At 40.8% G+C, this 24,793-nt stretch overlaps 1 protein-coding gene across 1 annotated transcript in view; it reads right to left on the reverse strand.

Moving 5' to 3' along the window:
* TRPC7 (transient receptor potential cation channel subfamily C member 7) overlaps nucleotides 1-24,793 on the reverse strand; it is a 76,409-nt gene that overhangs the window by 42,844 nt on the left and 8,772 nt on the right. The window contains exon 2 of the mRNA XM_026063348.1: nucleotides 7,983-8,165. Coding sequence (XP_025919133.1) covers nucleotides 7,983-8,165 — 183 coding nt within the window. The remainder of the gene's footprint in view (nucleotides 1-7,982; nucleotides 8,166-24,793) is intronic.

Genomic DNA, 24,793 nt, shown 5'->3' on the forward strand with positions numbered 1-24,793 from the left:
AGTGAGGACTGGCTGGGTTGGTGCTCAGACTCAAACACCCCAGAGCAGACGTCCTGAACCCCGCAGAGCTGATGGAGAGGAAGAATCGCTCGTAGGACGAGACTCCTCTTGCCATAAGGTGGAGTCCCGACAGCCAAGTCGAACGTAGACATGTAAAGGTAGGTGGTGAAAAACCCAGGCAGGAGAGCTGCACACAGGGTCTCTGCCCATGGAGCCACCCAGATTTGAACACTGCTTGGCAGAATCCCCTCAATAACTTAAAATACTGAATCTTATCCTCTTCTTGAGGCTTTGTACTCCTTTTCCTCTGACCTTCCATCCAAAATGCACATTAGCAGATCTATGTCTGCAGAGGGAGATGAAGCCAAAATTGGGAGCATCTGAGGTCAGGTTTATAGCAGATCATTTTAATTGCTACTTTCTAAGATAATTTTAATATTAATAAAGGGAATTTTAAGTCCTTTTATCTGTGATGGGGATGTAGGCAAAGGACCCAGTGCATGCCCCTGCTCTCTTGTCGTTGTCTTGATGGACTTCTAAGACCCTGTGGCACTTTGCAAATGAAAATAATTAAGTCTGCATATTACAGTAAATTGGGAATATTGCAAACACCAGTCAGGATGGAGAAATGATTCATTCGAGCTTTGAGAGGATGGATGTATGGGCAGGAAATAACAAAATGAGATTCATCTTGGAAAATAAAAGAAATTAAAACATCTGGGTGAAAGGAAATCATCAGAACCACAGATTTTAGTGGGAGGAAGGAACCTTGCTAATGAAATACCCAGAGACATAGAAACACTTTCTGTGAGGAAAGGAAGTAATTCCTTCCCTTTCCAATCTCTGACTAAAGGCCTGTAATACACAATTAAAAATGTAGAAAGAGGCTGAAGAATTACATGGAAAAGTTTAGAGTCCAGAATGACCACCGTGTTTCTACAATTCACACAGAAAGTAGACTACATTTGTACTTTATTGACTGGCTTTCCAGTGTCGGAGACACGAGACACTTTTCATCCCTCTACCAGAATCCAGGCCAGCATCGAAGCCACATGACCTGTTAAATACTTCTGAAACTAAAGAGGTGAGAAAACTTACCAGGGATTATAGAAAAAGAGCAAAAAGCCAGCTTCCTAAAAACATTTCTTCTTGAGAAGCTCTCCTCCTTCTGGCCTCACATTTGGACAATAAAACATAACCCTTTCCTGCTTCAAGCCATACCTGCAAGATGTTATAGAAGATCACAGCTCGTCCTGTGGGAAATTTCTAAATTTCATTTTGATCCAAAGCAGGGCAAGCAACCACAAGAGAGATTTCCTGTGATCTAGACATCTCCGAAAGCTGCCAGCTTGGAGCTGAAACATTTCATTTTGGTTATGACCACGTAGCTTTTTGGTGGCGGTAAGAAAAATGTTTGGGCTGTCTGAGAGGCAGCAGGCTGAGGACCCCTCTTCCCTCTCTTTCCCTGCAGCAGTTCATCCCCAGGACACAGCATCGCGGGATAACTGCAAATTCAGAGTGCACAGAGCCCTCAGCAACCCACCATGGCGCGGCACACACGTGCTCTTAGCTCTCACAAGGGCCAAGTGTCTGCACTTCTTGTCAGCTCTGGGCTTTTCCAGCCCTCCGCTCTCTGGTGTACTTTCTTCTGCTTTGCTCACAAACACCGAGCTTTTCCAGTTATCCTTGCAAATGATGTGTTAGTCAAGCCCTGCTCCAGCCTGTGTCAGTTATCGCACATTTATCGGAGGGGTCAGAGCTGGCTCCTCAGTGGGAGCAGAAGCTCGTGCTTTTACCCATCAAAGGACTACCCTGATGTTCCTCTAGCTCCCGTGCGAGCATTTAGCAAGAGCTAGGACTTCGTATGCCCTTGAGTACCTGAGTTGCATGACCAATGCAGTGAAAAATTATAATTTAATGCAGCCAGGAGTATTCTGCTTGGAGCATCATCCATACGTTAATTATTAATAATATAGTTATGAGAAAAGTTCCTGTTCCAGCTCTCTATTAAATAGGATTTACACAGCCATCTGGTGTTCTGTTTAATTCTTATTAATTTTTTTCCCTCAAACCCAATTTGTGTGTCTTACTGTTAATTAAATTAAAACTCGTGAAAGAGAAAGGTGCTCTGGCTTTGTGATGGCCATGAGCTGAGCTGCTAACTGAGAAAACAGAGTTGGGCACTCGACATTTGCAATTAAAAAGAACACAGCAACCATGATTCTGACATTGGGAGCAAAGGAGAATAGGTGTCACCTCCTAAAGAGAAGCTCCGGCTTTCGACCTAAAGGTAATGTCAACATGTAAACAACTTGCCAACGTGAAAGGAGGACAAGAGAAGAGTGTAGCAGTAAGGACAAAAAAGAGAACAGAAAATATTTAAATGTTCTGTAAAGCTAATATACACCACTAAAATGGTTTTGTAGTGCTATATCAAAAGCTGTGCATTTCCTCACTATCAGTTCTCCACACGAATGGATAAATCTCTGGCCTAACTTTTCACTAGCCCCTTTTTTGAGTAAATGTCCTGTGATGAAAGGACAGCTGGGTTCAGACAGAGGAAGGGAAAGTCTTCCCAGCTGCTCACTGGTAGAAGGTTGGTTCCCCTCACTGGAAAAAATCACCCCCAGGTTTAATAAGAGATTAATTCACTCATAAGGAAAATCTGTGCCACCTTTGTGTTTCCAGTATCTGACTGGAATCAAAATTGTTTAATTGCTTCAAGGCAAGAAAAAGCATTGCTGCGCAATTTCCAGTCAAGAACATGAAGTTACTCTCACTTAGATGTTGTACGCCTACACGGCGAATGACTGAAAGCATCCTTGGCTGAAGGAGCTTCCACGGTAAAGCTGTATGAAAAGTGGTTGATACTACCTCCCTCAGAGAAGGGGGACGCTCTATTGCTTCAGGACAGATGAACTTTTCAAGGGTCAGAACTGTGCTGGAATGCACCTAGTTTGGTGTTAGTCTGGTTCCTGCAGAGTTTAAGTGAAAAAGCATAGAAAAGTTCTGAAACTAGCGCCGTGGCTAAAATCAGTTTTGTTTTCTTCCATCAGGACCAGAACTCAAATTTGGCAGCTCAAACCACTCTTGGCTGTTGTCCATCAGAAGCAGCCAGCCTAAACAATTATCGCTTCACCTTAACATCACTTTAAATTTTGCCACTTCCGTGCATTCTGAGCAAGTGCTGGAGAACCGCCACGGCATTTGCTCGCACACTGTGACAAGCCCCCTCTTACGTTATCCAAGGAAATCACGTGAACAGCCTTGCTATGCTCTGCATCAGCAGCAAGGCGCTTTGCTGCTCTTTCCCACACACCCCCTTTCCGCAGAATACAGGCACCCGCTGCCTTCGCCGGGGGGTCCGCACAGCTGGAAGAGAGAGAAACCCCTTCCTGACCAGCACATGCAAGGGCGAAGCATAGCTAAATAATGCCAGGGGAGACAACAGTGAATTTGCTACAATCCCGTAACACAGTCCATTTCTTGGAAAGTATCCAGGACTTATTAAATGCCCAAATGTTTGCAAATTGTTTATTCCACTCTTGACAAAATGTTCCCATTGTAACATTTGGAATTGTTTTAGAGGAATCATGAATCATTAAGACAGCTAATTTAAAGAGAGCCGTGCTTCTGTAAAACTTGAATTCGAGGACTTCTGAATGCAGTTGTCCAAGAATCCTGGGGTACAGAGTGATTATTTAGTTCTTTTCATGAAGAGTAGAGGACTGGAGAAACGTGGAGATTTTAAAGACCATTTTGTAAAATACAGCAATTTTAGCTTTCTCCTGGCTGTGAAACATGTACAAGTAGAGTTTCTTAATTCTTCAGTCACCTTCTATATAAAGTGCCTCCATTATGTTGTAGAAAGATGAAGTTGCTCTCTTGCCAGTGTCTTATATCTGCTAGTAGTTTGTTTTGTACAAAGAAAAGAAAAAGAGAGGGAAAAAAAGAAAAGAAACAAACAAGGACATGAAGTTTGGAACCTCTGATGCATTCCTGAATGACTTTCCAAGGTTCATCTCAAACGTTCTAAGGTACTAATAGAAATAAAAGATACTGATCAATAAAACTACCTCCTGTCTGTTGAACTGTGAATTGCTTTTTGGAAGAACAGAGGGACAAAGTAATAGAGAATCCTAATCCAAAATTATCTCTAACAACATGAACTGTGTATATAACACTAGCTGTGTCCCTAAAATTTTCATGTGGGTACGTAGGCAGAAAAAAATAAAAGAGCATAGAGCCGATACGGATCCATAAAATGCAAAGTGATGGGTGTGATGAGTCTCAGTTTCAAAACGGTGCCATCTCTGCCTCCGTGGCGATGTGGCCTTTGAGGAGGAGAATAGGTCCACGTGGGCTGTGAGCTGGGCAGGGTGTAGGAGAAGCCGGGAGACCACCTGCTATGATTAAGGGACACTGTGGCTGTTGCTGACTGCACTATATGATGGCTACCAAGTAAGAGATAAAGGAGTTAAAAAAGAAAAAAAAGAGGATTTTAAAAGTTTGTGCAAAAGCTTGATGAAGTTTGACAGATGCAATTGCTATCCTGCCTGAGGATGGGAGCCCTTGACATTTTTCCCAGACTCCAGAAATGATGTGATAAAATGTGGACCGGAGCAGCAGCTGGAAAAGTAAGTTCATGGATACTAAATAATAATTTTCAATATAAATTGTGCTCTGGAAATTCTCATCAAATAAAGCCTACCCCAGGCACTTAGAGTGCTAATAAGAAAATGTGAATTAAGAAGCATAATGGTAGAAATAGATAAAATATCAAATATTTGTTAAAACTTTGTATGTAAATGCAAATATTTAGACTGGAGACTAACTTAATAATAATAAAGAAAACCTAGCATCTACCGCCCTGTTCATTTTATTTTTTCAGCCCATTGTGAAATCTGTAAGGGCATGTTGGCTTCTACACTTCTTCTTGCTGCTCATGGGAAGGAGTGAGTATAAAGTATTTCATGCTCTGCCCTCTCTATACTCACATAAGTAAGAACATCTTTATTTCTTAATATAGAATTGCAACCCTGTCATATCTGATAAAATGTCCAGGGCAAAAATGCAAACACCGTTATTCCCGTATCATTCCAGTGCCAGAGCGCAGTTAAAAAGCTAGAAAGGAGCAGCACGTCTGGCCTACACATCTCTGGGATTGCTTCTGGGTAAGATGCAGCCACCTACATGTTGCCACCCTGGTTTGGCCGGGGCGGTCAGGGTTGTTCGACAAAGTGACGTGGCTGGGTGGTTTGAGCGCTGCAAGTGAGAAGTCACTTACTGTGCCTTTCTCAGTCTGCCTTTTATACCTGGAGGGCCACATGCGATCTTGCTATGCCTATGAATCATTTCATTTGCTTTGAAAAAGTGACTTGGAATTTACAGAATCATCCCCCAAATTAATTTATTAAATATTTATAATAATTCCCCTTCCATCTCTCCCCCTCTCTATTATTTTCTTAAAATGAAAATATAATTCAGAGCACAGATTTTGTACACATAAGCATAGCTGTCTCTCAAATAGATATAAAACCTGTACATCGAATCTATTGCCACTTAAGGAAACCATTACTGTGTTACCATAACACAATCTCTTTGTTCAGTAAGTATGTATGATAAATATCAGTCTATTATCATAAGTCACTGCCAATAACCAAAGCCATTTATCTGAATGCGTCTCTGCCTCCCACAAATGAAACTATCTTCCTTTGGAGTTAGCAGTTAAATGCTCATCTTAGACATAAGACATGCGCTGCCTGCTGAAAAGAATATGCTGAAAAGTTCTAACCTGAGAGTCAACGCGAGATTGACTAAAGCTCATATTTAGGTTCTATAATTAGTTTAAAAATTAGTATCTGTGAGCAACAAGCTGCTGCGATCCAGAAAGGATGCTCAGCTTTCCTGGGCATAGGAAGTTATTACAGACGAAGAGATCAGTTGCATATGACCTACCACCGATACCGTGTGGCTTCAGACCAGTGGTCATGCATTACGAAATAATGCGCTAATATAACAAATGAGAAACGGAGGAAACGTTCCTCTTAAAACAAACTGGCTAAGCTAGAACAAACGTGCTCAAAACAGCACAATAACCGACAGCAGTTCAGCTCTGGCGGGGGTGGTTTCAAAGGTCTCGGGATCTAAAGGATGAGGCCAGTATTCAGAAGAACAAACGAGGAAAACAATGCAGACTTCACACGTTCAGAGGGCTTGAGGTTCCCACCAGCTTCGTGCTAACTCTTAGGCCGTAGGTCGGCGGGGGCTGCTCCTCGATGGTGAGCTCCGAGTGCCTTTCAGGGAGCTGCCTTTCCGAAAGAGCAGCAGGGCAAGTTTGGGGCCAAAGCCACAGTTTCAATAGCTGCATCTGACCCAGCTTGCTGAAAGCCATCTAACTGAGGGTGGCCTGAGACGTTACGCCCAGCGCTGGTGATGAGGCGGTGCAGAGACACCACGTTTAGGGAGGAAATATTGGGCTCCGTACCATGTGTTCCTGCATGAAAGCAATTCATTTCCAGTAAGAGTTTTAAGATTCTCTTTAATTAATGGCTTTCATAACAGGAAGAGACCTTCTCTGGCCAGCACAGTAACACTGTTGAGAGACAGATCAAAGCAGGTGGCGGGTTTGTGAGGGGAAAGCGAGAGCAGATGTTAGCTGGGAAATTTGGAAAGCTCTCCTAGCCCAGTCGCAGGAGCCCAGTTTCCATCAATGCATATTGTAGGAGCAATTAATTGGGACCACCCAGACCCAGGATTTGCCAGAATTAAATTTTCCATTCATAGAACACACATCCATAAAGCTGAATTAAAAAAAAATAAAACCATTAAAAAAAAACAACCCCCAAACCCAAAACCTTCTACAAGTCAAACAATCTTTATGTTTTCCCTTAAAATATATATCTTTCTTTTATTGGTAGAGGAGTTTTGAGTGTCTTTCATATGAAACACCCCTATGTAACTAGTGAATCAGTAACATTAAAAATCAAAATCAGATTTGCTGGAAACCTGAACTCCTAGAATATGGGTCTGGAGCTTTGTAAGAGAGGGAACTGGGGATCTATTTAAAAAAAAACAAAAAACAAACAAACAAACAAAAAAACCAATAGTTATCTATTTTCCACATACTTCCACAAAAAAATTCAAGATTCAGCAAAATGTTCACCAAACATTGACTTCTGAGGTTTTGATATACTTCTGAACAAAAATCCACCAATGTCTTCTTTTAATTTTGAATTCTGTTTTCCATCAGACTGCAGTAAGGGCTCTTGCCTATGACAAAATTGCTGCTTTTTTGCATATGTTAGCTCTTTAGCATTACACAAAAGGTAAGACTTGATGGTTGCAAGTGACTGTGGCTTGTAAATACTATGAGATGTGGATCAGAGACAGGCTGTCAAGGTGCAGTTGAAAGCAAAATGAGGTGAGACTGGAAATTTGGTCTGCTGACTTCAGAAAGGCTGCAAAATCCAGCTATTTCCTCAGCCTATGGCAAAAGTCTAGTTTGAAGGCAAGGCACATTGTATATGGAGGGTGAGAAGCTGCTTTAATTTCTTTGCTTTTATAATTTGTGGCCAAAGCTGCCACAGCTTCTGCTAGGTTCACCCCTCCTCTTTATGCATATCAGAGTGAAGGAAGGAAGTTTGTCAAGGTAACAACCTTTGGTCCCTGCTGAACCCTTCATAGATTCACAGTTGTGGCCTGCACAAGAAGCTCTGTGCCACGTGGACAGTCCCTCGTGCCGCCCATACATCCACTTCTATCACTTTAAAAGCAAAGCCATGCCTGCTGTAATGCATACTTTGGAAATACCCTTCTCCACAATAAAATACATGAAAAAATGCCATAAAAATGTTAAAATGCAAGGGATAACCCTGGGCCCAATGAAATCTATGTTTCATTTATTATTTTCCAAGTAGCATCAAAGCAGCAGCATTTAGCTGGTAAGATGGATTCACCAGGCATCTAAAGGAAAAGCTTACCTTTTTGACCTCGTATTTAATAGCAAGCCTAATTCTGCTCAGGCTTGGCCGATGGTGCTCAGGGCACAAATGTATGTTCACGTCTCCGTTCAGAATTGCCTCCACTTCCTCGGTGTCTCTGCACAGGTCCAGCACCCCCACAACAAAGTCCTTGCATTGCATAGATAGCTTCCTATAGTCGTTCTAGGGGAAAACAGAGACACACGTGCTATTTGACTATGCACTTGAAGGCATGCCGCAGACAAACAAAACGAAATCAAAAAAGCAAGAGAGAGCAACTATGAGCAAGGTTATCTCTGCAAAACCTCCCGGCTGGAATAGTAAGAAAGCACCTGATTCATCTAGCATCTAGCTCACTTTTCACACATATACATGAACTTCTCCCAGAACTGATTAGCAGTTTTTCTACCAGCAACATATTTTACAGTGCAATAAAATACACTTTACAGAACAATAAGTTTTGTAAGATACTTTACAAAGAAATTTTGAAGTATGATATTTTAAGCAATCACCTCACCTTTCCTCACTGTGTGGCATATCTTCTAGGAATATGAAGAGATGATCACACCGAGGTCAGTCTAATGGGGTGGAATTTACAGCAGATTTTACGGCTTAGATTCTTTCTTAGTAACTCCAATTCTTTTTTCAGGAACTTCCAAGGAGTTACAGATTGTTACATTAAACTGTGTCATCGTATCCAGATGGGTTCAAATAAATTCTATAGCTGTAATACCAATTTCACTTTAAATTTTATTACCCAACAGTTTGGTTAACCAGTCCCAAAAGAGTATCCAGAAAATAATTTCTTTCATAGTACTCCTCCAGGAAACATGTCCTCAGAAACTCAACATGAGTTCCTAGGAAATAATTTCACCTTGAAAAAAAACCCCTCCCACCTTACAAACCCAAATTATACTTATGGAAAAAGGGATGGTATGTAGCTGACTTGATGGAAAGCTGCAAGAGCAATTTCACTGCCTTAAATTAAACTGTGATTGATTTTCACATGCTGGCACTTAAAAAAAGTGAGGAAAATGGCACCATCTGAGTAAATGCAATAAATTAGAACACAATTAAGGCTATTGTTAATACACTAACAAAATGGTGATATTAAAGACCTGGTGCAACAAATAGAGATAATAAGCATAAGACAAGCTCTTACTGACTTGAGAGATCTTTTCAAATTAGGTTGATGAGTTAATTAAATTCAGTAGCTTATCTAATTAAGCAAGCAACCAAAGAAGAAGATAGTTAAACCTGGCTTTGATGAAATGATATTCCTTTGTACTCCTATATTTTTTAAATTATTAGTTCTAACATTTACACATAGCAACATGCCTTCCTTGTTAGCCAAAGAGCTCAAAGCACTGTGCAGACAGTAGTTAATTAGGCAGCAGAGCACTGTCTAAAAGACGATGTTATTCTTGGAGGTGGCTAAATTTCCTTGGACAGTTATTCCCCTTCAGAAATGAGATGTTCCTAACAATGAAATATTTTCTTATGCAAGTTGGTTTGATGACTTTTTGTTACAGTTTTTTGCAGTTGGTTAACCCTTTCCTTCCCCCCCACCCCAAACTTTGTTTACATTTAATCTTTCATCTAGTATCCACTTATAGTCTGTCACATGCTGCCCTGTGTGCTGAAGACTTTTCCTTCCTCAGTCAGGTCAGGACAACACAAAAATATTGCTGTGCTGCCTTTTTAACACATAAGTGTTTGTTTGTGCAGCATCCACTTTTAAACATCTGCAACCCAGGGGAGTCTCCAGCCCCGAGTTTAGTACCTAGGCTTGTTATTGCATGCATGAAAATTTGGCACTAAAACTGGGATTCACATTAGCATAAGGGAATGATGAGGGAAAATGCGGTGCCTGTCTCTGCTTTGGGTTCCCAGCCATGAGCTCTCTTGCGGAGCAAGACATCTACCCCAGGCAGGTGTCTTACAGCATGTATCAGAGAGGAAGAGCTATTCCACTCAGCAGAGAAAAATTCAACACGCACAGGCAGCCAGTAGCAATTAGAGCATTCTCGCAGAAACAGGAAGATCCCATCTCAGATGGGTATTGAGGAGAAGAGGCCGAGAAGGAGACGTGAGGAAGAGCCTACACGCCAGTGCTTCTAAGAGTTGGAACTTGTGCTTTTACATCCTTTTACCTGTCCAAAAGGTTGAAATTCAGGTTTCCCTTTTCCTCCTTGAGCATTGTAATCAGACAGCATGTCCTAATTGCAGTATTCTTAAATGGTGATCAGCAAAAACTCAAAATCATAACTAAAAGGAGCCTTAATATACCAACAAATACATACTTATCTCTGGCAGAGCAGCTTCATGCCCCATAGCAGAAACTGGGACACTGAGACCCCTATAAAAGTGCCAGTTTAAGGGTCTAAGATTTAAGATGCCTTCACAGCCAGGCAGAAAGTGATTGTACATTTGCATCTAAATCTAGTTCCTAAATATTTTCTGAAGATAGAGTTTGTAGGGTGAATATTATCAAATATAGGGTGAAGTAAGGTCTGAAATGTAAATGAAAGGCAGATTGTACTTTATGGATTCAAAGCTCTCCTCTCTAATCAATTCTGTGCTTTAATCTTCACCATGCCAAGATGAATTTCAATAAATAGAAAGCTTGTCTGTTCACTGAAAGAACTGATGTCCAAACACAAATTGCAGCCTGGAAGTAACTGCAGGAATTGTGAAGGATGGCAAATGTAGATAGATCTGAAAATAGATGTAGGCTGGGAAGGAAATGCCTATTTTCTGCAGGTAATGGAGACACTTAATTAGTCCAGAAGGTTATAAAATTAAGGGTGAGAACTTTGCTAAGCTTTAATACCATTCTCTATTTATACACTGTTTGCAGAATTCACAAGTTTATCTCTTAGCCAGCATATTTTAGGTAATTCTCATCACCATTTCCACATCATCTGAACAGCAAATATGTGTTAGCTCAAATTATTTTTCTTCTGCTACTTTCTTTAAGGAAAGCAATTCAGTTAGCAGCTAGGAAAGTGCCTCTAAAGCAACTGTAAATGACAAGCTGGTACACTCAGTAAAGACCCAACTTCATTCACATCTCCTCCGAGCTTAATATTTCTGCTGGTTTTACACATTTTCAGAATTTTGTGATTCAAAAATTTTTGTGTTCAAAATTATTTTTAAGTTGACAAAAGCAGCAACACAATCTACCCAAGATACAGAAGGTATAAAGGATAAAATTAAGTAAACAACCTTCCAGCCAACGTGCAAGTGGGCAGGAGGGCAGCTTACTGCTGTCAGGAGAGCCTTCACATGTGTTAAGAGAGGCCTAAAGGATCACTGAATGTGCTATATCTTCTGACTAGATCCCACTTACAAAAGCACCTGTCATAAAGATCATCGCACTGACTTACTTCATGCTCGCAGTCAGTGTAAAAAGCTTATTCTGTCTGACAGTGCGAATACAGCACTCAATGATTCTCCTAAAGTATCCTTTCCTTTTCAAGCACAGCTTAATGGCTATATCTTCACTAAAATCTGAGATTACCAGGAGACCATCAGCCAAGCCTCTCATGTCTCTGGCTTGCATACAATAGCTCTGGTAATACAAGCAGGAGAAATGACCTGCCAGTGTTTAAAATACTGACTTGGGAGTCATAGCAAAGGGTAAGAAGTAGAGGGAAGCCTGGAAGGTTTGTAAGCAAAATGTGAGCTGGAGGTACTGCTGTATTGGTTTCTGCGCCAGTGCTGTATAGATCACATGCATTTCACACATTTGGGAGCATCCGAGACCCGGCATGCAGGACTGCGCTGAATGCAGGAACACTGCGACAATGGTGGGACTTGCTTTTGTGTAGGACCTGCTGTCCCAGGGCAGCAGTTAGTGAGGTATGGGGGCAACAGTCAGGGCGAAGATGTGAAAGAGCAGCAGAACACACTTCCACTTATTGTTAGTTACTCCAAGGTTTTCAACTTGAAGATCAGACCCTTAGGTGCACCCTGCCAGGAGACAGAGGGACAGACTGCCATCATGTCACGGGGGCACTAAGGGCAGGAGCAGTCCTGATCCCACCACCAGCCTCCGCAATCCAGGCTCATCCCCCAAACTAGGCCCTCCTGGCCTAAATGCCTTCCTGCAGGAACAGTCCCATCTGCAAGCCATGAATCAGGCAGCTCCTACCAGTCTGGGCTGCATTCTGGCTTGAACACCTGATCTGAAGCTGGAGCAAGCAAACCCAAGGTCCTCAGTGACCTCTGGGCTCTCTGGATGAGCTGTGACTTCTCCAGCAAGTGGGCAACTTTCCCTTCCCGCAGCAGCAGCAAACTGATGGCTGGAGAGGGGAAATTCAGCTCAGTTCTCTCTGCAGCAGGGCGAAGGTGGACACATTTTGTATCTAGACAATGACAACAGCCCAAACTTTCCTAAGTACTCTGATTACCTTCCACATTACAGAAGTTTGAGGACTGTGAGTTTCACAGATCAGATCAATCTATACAGTAATGAAAACCCACAAATCATACATGAAGCACACTGGGGCTTCATCCTCACATGTTGAGTGCTGTCAGGCAAAGAAGATGAAGGGTGCCAGTAAGTACACAAAAGAGTCAGTCTACTTCAAATAACATGTGGAACATGGTTTTATTGCCTATAGAGACAGTGAGCAGAGAAGGATCAGGATAATGTTTGAGAATGCCACAATATCATTTTTTAAAAACTAGAATATAATAAAAGGATTCCAAATTAGTCATTTCCTGCTTCTTCTGACACTGTTGTGCATGTGGAGTTAAAAATGTCTAATTTTGCTGTTTTGAAAAGGCTGATGGTACTTGTCATTCACTGCAATTTCTCTGAGTACCCTATTATTATCTGTTGATTATGTTCTAAATGAACTCTGTCATGTCTCTACATCTGTTCAAAATCACCCAGATTTCTTCAGAAAGGAGTTGTTTCAGGTCAGAGGGATACAGACAGAGCAAAAAGTTAGAGGAAATGGGAAAAAGAAAGACAGACCACCTATCTCAGTCAAGGATTGGAGAAGAACTTCTTCATCCATGGGAGCCTACCTCTGAAGTGCCAGCATTTTTTTCAGGAGCATTTTGGATGGCAAGCTGCAAAATCTGGCCTTGATGCTGCAACATATTGTGAGCAGGTCTGTGATTTGCTGAACCCCTCAGTGCAGATGAGCTTTCACCAGAAACTGAAGCGGTGCCAATGGTTCAGAAACGAATGGGATCAAACCACTTTATATGCAATTACAAACATCCTCCAGCTCCCTCAAAGATTTCTTTTGAGCCTTCTGTCTTCCCAGGCCCAGATTCATGAATATACTTGGGTTTACGTTTAAGTCCTACTGATGTTGAGGAAATAATTGTAAGCCTGCATTTTAGTGCTTCGCTGAAGCAATCTTTTTTTCAGACTTCAGGAATTTGGAAGTAGGATGAGTCTGTCTGGGTCAATGAGCTTGCAGTTTTCTCAGTTGTAATTGCTGTAGGAGATTATTCACTGCACAGTTGCCACGGTAAACAGGGCAATAGACCCACAGGATGGTGCATGACACACAAACACGGAGCAACCTGTACAAGTGCGCTATTCATGAAAATCAGTCCATATGACATCATTTAGGACATGTAATTAAATTCACTCTAATAACTGCTTCTGAATAACGGGCATAAAAAGCAGGGCAGGAACCACAGCCCATCACTAGATATCCTAAGCACAGATAATTCTGAGATTCGTAGTCTATACTGCTACCTTGTATACAACTAAATGTTCCATTAGCCTTTACTAAAGCTACAAGATCAGACTTCTGATCAGGAAAGCTAGTATCACAGATTAGTTTCCTTTCAAATATACGACCATAGCTCAGAATGATTTCATCTACAGACTTTTCCTAGAAAAATTACAGCCTGCTTAGTTACAGCTGCTTATTAACACACATATTTATTTACCCAATAAAAGTTAATTAAGAAAAAGTGGAGCAGACACAGGGTGACTGTGTTAGACATTTTTCAAGGGATCTGCTCATCACAGACTATATGTCTTTTAAATAGAGTTCATTGGAATTTGAGGGTTTCCACACCAATCCAAGACTTCTGGAGCTGATGGAGACGAATGTCCAGCATTCATGGCTGGAGCTATCATAGCACCAGAAAGCCTCCACATGTTTTCAGTGCGTTCACAGACTAATTGTATGACACACATCTGCTGAATCCAGCTTCCCGTCTGCGAGCAGCTCAGTACTCGGCAGTAAATCTGGCACTCCAGGGGAGCATGAAATTTACTGTGCAAATGAACACTATAAGCACATTGCATAGACCCTCTCTTTATGTTTCCTTGAAGCTCTTGGCTATTTGTATTTAATCTACATTGCACATGCACATACATCGTGGACAGAAATAATGCATTGCTTAGATTACCATTTTGAGGAGAAACAGCAGAAAGGAAATAAGATGGAGGAGCAATTCTGTAAAAATGAACAGAAAATCCCTGAAATGAAAAAGCTTGTAGAGACAAAATAAAAATGAGAGAAGGAGACAGAGGAGGAAGAAAAAAAAAATAGTATTACAGCTAGATTTGAAATGCACTTTGAACTAAACCATCATTTCAAACATTCAAAGCACTTACAAATATTTACTAATTAGATTTCAGATGAAATATGAAACTGTTGGACAAATTTCCTTCTGGGTATTTACATTGTCTCTGATTGGCCATACAGTTAGGAAGGAAAAACAGCACAAGGTCTGTGAGAGGGAAGGCGATGAGAGGAGAGGCTAAGAAATGGCCTAGCGCTGGTCCAGCTCATGCAATCGCGCTCTCTCCCAAAGCGCGCCACACTCCAGTGTCTGGCAGCGGGGCAGTGCTGCTCTTGCACCACTTCCAAAGGGCTCTGTCGACCGTGTACATCACTGCTGATAGCTGTGAACACAGCTGAGCGCGTTTCTATTATTTCCAGACTAAATGCCTATTGGCATAGATGATGCCAAGGCTGTACAGTTAATTTTCCAGAAAGCACAACATCAAGTTGATTTATGTTCTCTTGCTTCCCAAGTGGCGACACATCAGTGGTTTTTGGAACTTCAGGTGTACTGTGTCGTATTCTGTGGGCATATCTCTGAAAATAAAGCCAAGTGCTCAGCTGAAACGTTTTGCTACTCAGGTGCATGTTACTAAGCATGTCTAGATGTAGCAACAGATGCCACTGGATCTTTTTTTAGTGATCCACAACTTGACTTCTTCACCCCTGATGAGCATAATATAATAAACAAGCTGTTCACATACAAGAGTTTGACATTTCAAAAATGTGTCTGTTGCTTCCCAAACAATTTGGATCTTTCTAAAGGGAGCCAAGATAAGCGTGACAACCATTTGCTCTCCAAGGAGCGCCAGGCTGCAGAACGGTTGTGTGGAGGGGGAATACCTTCTAGGCAAAGAGTGCTTTTAAAACCTATGGGGAAGAGTCAGGAGACACGGAAGGATGTGTGTAATAAAGGAGCCCATGGGCAAAGCAGATGGTGCTGTTTGTGCTCACATCATTATTTTTGATCGAAGGAGTCCAGAGAACAAGTATGAGTTGACAAAGGACCAAAAATTGTATGGCTTCCAATGAGCCATGAAAATATCATCCCTTGCATTATTACAGGGATTTCGGTGACAGACACATTAAGGCTGGTTTGCCATAAGAATTGTTTTTGCATGCCTGTTTTCTCCTCCAAAGGTTAGGCTTCCTAGCTGCAATTCATCTCTTAACGGGGGCCACAGAAGCTGGTCACTGAAGAGGATAGAAGAGGAAGAAACTAACCACCCATGGACTTGGCATCTCGTTTTATGCCACTCTGGTACACGTATCAAATCAGTAAAGAAGCTAGCCAAAACTGTGTTAAGGATTTCTGTGATGGACTTGGGAAATCCCTTAAAATTCGTAACTGTGCTTTTACAGCATCCTCCACAAGTCCAGGCTGTACCAGTAACTTTCTACAGTAACATACCATTTGTCAAATAATTTGTTTGAAGTCAAATATAAATTACGCTAATCAGAAGGTTGTTTCTTTCTTATTTCTCAATATAAACCTCATTGTGCACTATAATTTATATCCGTTGTCAGTTCATAATAGTGAATGCAGAGTAAAAAACATTATTTAAAGTGATAGATATGAGAAACAGATCCCATAAACTTGTTTATTGCTGAATGTTCCAAGAACTTCAATGTGGGAACTATCAAGAGCAGCAGAAAATATAGGTTTGCACCCACCTGTTCCGTTTCTACCTATTTTGCACTCTACTTGTTATTTTTCTACCAGTTCTACTTATACTTGCTTCTGGCAAATTGTTCTGTTTTTCTGTGAAACACAGCTTCTGTTGGACCAAAACCAATGAATAGATTCAGTGAGCTGTTTCCACAAATAAAAACACTGGAAAATGCAAAACATTTCTCTTTGATATCCCTTTAAACCCTTTTTTAAACAAAGTTCTTAAAATGCGCTTTTTCTTTTCTTTTATAGTCTAAAAATTAATATGGCAAAAAGATTGTTTTGGGCGGTAAAGACAGCAATCTAGTCACCTAACCTTAAGAAAGAGCTAAGAACTGAGGCTGAAGGCAAAAATTGCAAATGGCCCTGACTTTTTAGCCTAAACTTTAGATTCTCTGCATTAAGAGATTTCAAGGCCAGTCCATTCAATTTTTTTAGCAATTGTGTTGGATTTTTTCCTACTTGGGAGACATAAAATATGGTCCCTGTACAGGGGAACACTGTGTACACTGAAGTTAGCAGATCCCTTGACTTACGTAAAGCCCTGACCCTGAACAGAGTATGATCCTTTTTTTAATTATTTCCTAAGAAATTGTCTAAAGACTGCCTCCAGCTCCTCTGCCCCAAAGTGACTTTCTTCCCCATAGTTTTCGTTGTCTGGCAAGATGACAGCGAATGAAGTAATCCTCTCCTTCCCATCTTCCAGCGCACACCACGTGCTTTCTCTGGGTGCTTTCAGAGGGCTTGCTGCCGTGCCAGGGGCTTTGCACGGAGCCTGCCGCGCCACAGCAGAGCTTTCGGCATGACACCAGACCCTCTGCACCTCGCTGGGCCACCAGCTCTTGGCTGTTACTCGCCAACGAGTGCTGTTATTGAGCGTCACCATGGTACATACGTGCACAGAAACAGGAATGCTATTCAGCATAGAGCTACCACTCTGTTCCAGAGCTCTGGAGATACTTAAACACCCAGAGAATGGCAATTATGCTGGTTGACAATAATTTTTTAAAATTAGAATATTTCAAATCTCAAGGTTGGCATAGCAGCTTCTCAGTATAAGACGGCATTTGATGCCTGATGTACTTCTCTTTCATATAATCTCTGCTGGTTTTCAAACCCACATCACAAGTAAAGCACATGCTTTTGATTCCTCAACTAATTAAAATGTGGGGTTTTTTTTCCTTTTTGCAGATTTTCTCAAGCTCATTTGAATGCTTTTGCTGAAACACCTGTTTCTAGAAGATAAACTATAGAGTCCCTGGATGTCAGGCAAACAAAACAGGCTGTACAGAGGTATTGGGTAAATGCTTTGGCATGCAGGGAAAGTGCAGGGAATGTACACATTCAGTGAAGGAGTGAGGCTTTCTCCCTGTGTCCTGTCAACAGCTTCTCTGAAGCACAGACTACATATTTCAAAATAATACCCTGCTAATTCTCCTGGTGAAGAAGAATTTAGGATCTGTTAATGCCAGAGGCAAAACCAAGTTCATCATCATGCAGTGCAAAACTCTCAGTGCCTCTGTATTATCTTCACATATTTGCTTGCTCCTCATGTGGGGACACGAAACTGAGAAATGGCTTTTTTATTTGAAAAAAAACAAACAAAACAACAACAACAAAACAAATGTCCCTTGCATTAGAAGAACATTTGTCTTAGCCTTAATATCCATCTTCATACAGAGAGAATTCCACTTTTATCCCATATGCATTTCACAAGGCCAGGAGTTCAATGCAGCATTGAGGTTAACTTATTTTGTTTGTCATTTATCTGTTTTTAATAGACCACTTACAAGGAGCAGGAGAATGGGCAGCAGATCTGCAGGTGTGACCTGGCAGATGTATCAGAGCGAAAATGTTACCTCTGAGCCACACTCCTCCTTTCACATGCTCTCCAGGCTTTTTTGCTATAGCATTTGACCGTGTTTATTACCTTCCTGATCTTTCTACTGCGTGCTCCACTGGGGAAGATCTGCATTTCCCATACATCTTGAGCCTGGGTAGATAGTTTCATTGCCCTAAATTAGCTACCCTCCTTCAAACTGTGTGGCTCTTTTCTCCTCTGCTGCTTGAAACCCATACAAGATGACAGTGCCCCTCAAAACCAGATGGGAAAAACAGGGAGGAAATAATAAATTTAAAGGATTTGTTTCCTAAGCTGAACTAACTTTGACACTTTTAGCCTGCTTAAAGAACACACTTATATGTTCAAAGGCTCTACAAGTCCTATCTCTCATCAGCGTTTTGGTTACAAGCTGCACCTGTATATTAGGAGAGAGATTCCTCCTAAATCCAACCTGCAAATGAATGATAGCTTAACTGCAAGTAATGATACCCCCACATCCATAATTAAAGTTAGCATGATCCTAATTAGATCCGAAACAGCCGACTGGTAGAAGTTCCCAATGTCCAACAACACCAGCACTTTGGAAAACTAGTCACTAGCAAGTCACAAGCACGAGCAGAGTGCAAAATGCTGAGAGTCCAAATTCAGGTCCCCACAGCTCTAACTAGCCAGGAGGCACTTCTGCAAACTCAGGTCCCAGCTGCAGGTGTCGGGCTTGCAGAACTCGGGCACTGAGGACTCCTGACCACACGGTTGGGCATCAATCCTCTCTCTAGGAAGCGCAGACTGAGAAGTGATGCTGCAGTGCTTTCTTAAGCAGAAATATGAATATAAAAAGTGTATAATTACATTTCTCCTTTCTGAAATGAGTCCAGTTCCTGAGGCTTGGATAGTGACAACAAAATGACACACTTGGCAATGAGTAATTTCCACGCTGTACTGGTGTAAAATTCTCTGCAACAAATTATGTTCCAGGGAACTGCCATTTTTGACCATATAAATGCCAAAAGCCATAAACACTAAAGTACCTAGTACCATTTTGTGGCAGTGTAAAATTGTTTGTATACCATTCCTGTTTATCCACAATCCACCGGATAGTCTGTCTAGATGCAGCGAGGATGAGTTCATTATAATTATCTACAATAACAACAATTAACAATACAATGAGGGATAAACTAAACCACTTCCCATCTGCATCCACTTTAATGTCGGACTTGAGATCCTCAGAATGTGTTAGTCTGTTTACATTCATTAATGCGATATTAATTCTCTGCAGTGCCTTGGATAAATGTACCTGCCTTCATTCTCCCATCTGCCGAGCTAGTATTATTATTCTATTCAGAGCAATAGTCCTAATTATGCTCATTTGTAGTTGCAGTAGATATTCTTGCCCAATGTGAATAATGAGCAGTAGTTTTTGGAATCCAGCTATCTTGGTCATAATAAACCGTCTGGCTCCTAACTATTCCCTAAAAAACAATGCTGCTGTTAGCTGGAAACTTGGGCATTTGATGTTACTAATTAAACATAAAGCTTACCAGTATTTCCTTTAATATTGCAACGGTGATAGTATCATTTCTTATCTGTTTTCCTCACCAATAATTCAATTTTGTCTTTTTGAAAAATGACTTGGTCTTTGGCATTCTGGAGTATATCCTCGCGGTACCATTTACTACCAGGGCGAGGAGAAAGGGTAATTCCATTACTACATAATTTTATATCAGCAAGCGCTCTGAGAAAACTCTCTGAAATGAATGGTGAGCCTGCTGATAAGGGCAAGTCCAAAGTCACACAAACTCTGTCTTTTTTGCAGGAAGGTCTGGTGACTAGTGTGAAAAGCGTGTTCTTCTTCTCCTTTAAAAACAACCACTTCCAAACGGCAGGAGCCCTCTCTGCATTACCATCGAGTAGGCGCACCATTTTTGAGTAATAGGACTCATTTTGCCCTCCACACTTGATGGGTAAGAAAGGAAAACACTCCACCGCCATAAGCAAACACAGGCAATTGCCCAACTTGGGAAACTGGGGGAACAACCTGCCTGTATTTCTGATTGATTATGCCTAAACCATAATAGATTTCCAATAACTTAATGATACTCGCTTTCAATCTTTCTCTCCCTAAGATCCTTGCACTGGTCAAGAACTGCAGCTTTTGGCAGTGTCTGATCTAATATGACTGCTGGATCGATTAGTTTGCTGTGATGGATCTTTTAATCAAAACCATGGCAGGTTTTTCCTCATTTCCACACAAGAGTCTCATCTGCGAGGCAGTCGCCAGCTTCAGATCTGACCCACAGATCATTGCACCAGCTTCGCTTTGAATCTCTCTTTCGTATGTCACCCCTCAAAGGCGAGAGTGATAGCCCAGTTTCGACCATGACTGATCCAAAGACGATATGATGATCAACTGAGCCATGATTTTACCCTGAGTACTGGCGCTTTCCCCCCATGTTAAAGCTGTTATAAAATACAAACTGTTAAAGTATTAATCAATCACGAGGAAATCAAGACACAGTGGAAAGCTGAAGTTTTAAAGTTTAATTAAATACCTAAATTATTTCTAACTCTTTGTCGTCAGTCTGTTAGACTTGTGACAGTCATTATGTCTGTTAGGTTCGTCCTTTTAACCATCTGTACTCAAAAAGCTGTTGCAGAAAGCTGTGTTTGCACACAAAGGACTAACACAATACAAGCAAATTATCTTCGTTCCTAAAACCAAAATCAGCTCTAAAACCAAACAATTTTCTTAACTCACAGTCTCAGAGAGGCAGGAATGAGCTGAAGAGCAGACATCATAGCATCACTTTGGGTGAAAGAGCTCCCAAAAGCTACTTAAACCAGCTAACTCACTTTACTCACCTATACGGGATGTATAAGGCTTCACAACAAACAATACTATATTCAATTAATCTAACATTATTTCACTTGCTTTTAAGTCATACTAACTGTAACTTAATATAACCCTGTATTTAACCTTGCCTTCCTACAAATCCTCTACAAATTCACAACAAATTACCTCAAAATGGCAGTTTTCTTCTTTCTACTTAGTCAAGACACTTCCCAGTCTCAATTAACACATTATAAGCTTTATTAGTCTTCACCCTGACTACCAAACATCCAGAAATGGTCCATGTCAAAGGTAAGTGACTCTCTCCCTTGTATTCATTCATCAAAACTTCAAGTTTGCTAGAGCCTTTCCTTTCGCACCCTTTCCTTTCTTACTAATTTCATCAAATTAATAAAATTAAAACCTTTACATGACACAACTCCAACTGCACAAATGACAAAGGATGAAAAAAAAGATCTTTCAACTCCAAACCATTTTCTTCTAAATCTATTAATATGCTCCATGTTACTCTGTGTAAAGTGTCGCACATTCAAATATATTTCCCGAAAATCATGGCTCAGTATTGCTATACTACGTGGTGAAATAAAATAAGTTGCCATTAGGCCGTGACAGTTCAGAATAATTTATAAAAATCACCCCACACAACATAAATTAACTTTTACATTCCTCAGTCTCACTCAGTGTTTAAAAGCTGTTTGGACTTTGTGCAATCGCTGTATCAGGCCACAAGAGGGGAAAAAAAAAAATCGCCAGCTGTTTACGCAGTGCACTGGTGCAACGCAGCCGCTCTTGTGCAGGCAGAGCCATTTGCCGGAATATTGAACCTTGAGATTCTGAAATTAATTGCCAGACTTTTCTGGCAGGGGAGAAACATATCTATTAAAATTGCTGTTTTTTCCCTCTGTTGCTATGCATTTCTCCCTGCTGTGATTCCCGTATGTATGGGAGTTACTCTGCTCACTGCCCTTATCAACTCCAGTCCTGTAGGTCCCTTAAAAGCGTGTCATATAATAGGGATTTTGCAGCTTGAAAGAAATGTACTCTTGATAGAGGATAAGCTGCATTTATTTATAAGAAAACAGCGAAATTCCAGGAGAAAAATGACCTTAAAGCAGCTAAATTGCGCTCAATTCCTAATCAACTAGCTACAGATTTCACACTTATTTCTATAGCTGGCTAAAAAGTCACATTGTTCTCCTTAAAACTTATCTGCATGAAAATGCTTCTGAAATGATTGACAATGGTGAGCGAGCTGCTCTGCTAAGACCACTCTCTTCTTACCTTAATGATTTCCATTGCTGCTTCTTCACACCCTGTTCACTAGATTCACCTGCTGCCTCCCATTAAAGTTTATAAGGGGACTGCATTTTATTTTGCATTTATATGATCGTGTCTGCTGCTTACCAGAGGTGGAATCCTGATCTACTATTAGGGCTTTTACGTGCAATCAAATGGCAACAGTAAGCTGTAAGTCCCACAATTGCAGTGCTGCTCATTCTTAAATGAGTAGAACTAGAAATTGCTTCCCAAAGAGCTGTAAAAGGTAATAAATATTGCACTGATGGTGTGCAAACTACCATTGCCAAAAGACTCATCTACAGTAGCATCAGGAGAAGCAAAGATGTTTTCAAGTTTTTTCTGGTTTGCCATCTCCAAGTGCAAAAGTTTCTTCCAAATAATTTTTTGAGGGGACAAAATCCTTTAGGCACCGATGAAAAGATTCCACTTTTTGATATTGAAACATTGTCTATGATTTGACATGCTGAAAGAATCTTTTATCCCCTCCATTCTTTTTCAAGATAAAGACATGGGCTTATTCCTCTGGGAAAGTGAGGAGAGCATTTTCCTGCAGAAAATATTTTGTCAACTTCAGGGCTTGTTTCCTTCTTTTTCTTTTTTTTTTTTCCTTTTTTTTTTTTGACCAAAGTTTGCTAGGAGATTTTAACAACAGCGTCACCCAATCATCCAAAAGGTAGGTTAAATGACCCTGTAGATAGTGGCCAAGATTCAATTTTATGCAACTGCTCAGTGGTTAATATTGTTGTTAGAGTTACAACTTTCCTGAATTACAGTCTTATTTTTTCCAGGTGTAGATGTGGGTTTTAGATGGCCAAATTGTACCCTTAGCTATGAATCACAGCATCTACCACTCTGCCGTACTGCGAGTAGACATAGACAGATGCTAACATACCTTCACATTCACAGATAGAAATATATTTTTCAGACAGCACTGGGCATCATGGCTTTGGCATCATTTTTAAACCACTCTGAAAAGCTTTGGAGAACTTCTTCACATGCACCATTTTAAAACCATTTTCCTTGGGCAATGTGCCAGGCACAAAATGATTTAATCACAGAACAGGCATAGAAAGAGCACTTACAATAACAGCTCTCAAAATATAGAGGATGTTTTTTAATTTATGAATATTTAAAGAGAATAATAGAAGAGTCACAAGTTTGTTTATAAGGTCAGGAGGATTCTCTATATTCATTTGCCACAGTCTCTGCTGCACATCATGCAAAATATATCTGCAATTAATTAATTTAGCTATCAAGACAAACACAATTTAACATCTATTAGTAGTACATTTGTCTTTGAAAAAAGAAGAGCATGGAAAATGAGTTCTTCATGTGTGCTGTCCCACTTAGTGAGCCAAACACAAATTTCACTACAAGGCTTAAAAATATTCTCCTCCTCCCAAGCTATTTCCATGATAATTTTTAATTTTCTCTCTTATTTCAACATCTATATAGCTCCAAAAATATGGTAAAATTTTAATAATGGGAAATGTACTTTCCTGCTTTACTGGGACTTGAATTATGGACCTATACTGGGTCTGCATTATGAGTTGGGTAATTGGCTGTACCTGCTAATGCATTTGCTTTGCAAAAGTGAAAATTGCAAAAAAAGAACTGTACCTTTTAAATACGTGCATTTTCAAGGCAGTGGAGAAAATTGGCTTTTAGGTGAGAGGAAAAAAGAACAACCAGTTCTTTTCCAAGGCTAAAAAAATACCAAACCACACCCCTGACTCTGGGGGCCGGGGGGGGGCGAGGAGGATGTCAAAAAACAGTGTTCTCGCTGAAGACCAACAGGAAACGTTCAGATCCAAAAAAAAGTAACTGGAAAAAAGACTGCAGATTATTAGTGTACATTTAGAATTACCAGTTTTCATCACTTCCACAGACTGCAGTGTAGAACTCTTCTGCCTGGGCTCCAGAGTGCAAATGCATTCAGTAATGTATGCATTTTTGTTCTTTCTCAGGGATTATGGTCGTCTGGGTGAGGAATGCTTTTGACATTGGGCATCCGGATGATTTCAAAGGCATGGCAGATTTCTGCTGGAGGAGCTGAAGAAGCTGATGCAGTGTAGAGCCAAGAGTAGGAGCAGAGAGCAAACTAATTGGGCTGTAGATTGCAGCACAAAATGGGTCTGAAAGGGATGTTTCTGGCCCAGCCACATCAAAGCCTAGTGTTATCAGGCAATAATTTGGGATAGAGCTGAATAGCCTGCTCTCTCAAATGGAAATTTAGCAGAGAGAGCTACAAGAGGTAGTAGAGGAAAGGGATGCACCTGGAAGAGGTGGTTTTTGTCCCTGGAGAGTCAGGCGAGATACAAGGGTTACATCAGCCTCAACTGCTAGCGCAAGATCAGTTTACATGTAGCCTGTGCTTTAACTCCATCAAACTATAAAATACCAGACAAAACTGTTAATTACTCTGACACACAATTTGCATAATAAAAACTTTACAGCGTCTCTGACGTGGCCTAAAATGTTTAACATGTGTCTGAAAAGTGTCTAGTGTGTACGAAGTGCTTAATTTCTTCACATTGAGTCCAAATATACAAATACTGACTTTAAAACAAAGGCAATGAATAGCTTTTGGAACAAAAG

The sequence above is a fragment of the Apteryx rowi genome, unplaced genomic scaffold (assembly GCF_003343035.1).
Source record: "Apteryx rowi isolate R43461 unplaced genomic scaffold, aptRow1 scaffold_2, whole genome shotgun sequence".
In the NCBI taxonomy this organism is placed as follows: domain Eukaryota; kingdom Metazoa; phylum Chordata; class Aves; order Apterygiformes; family Apterygidae; genus Apteryx; species Apteryx rowi.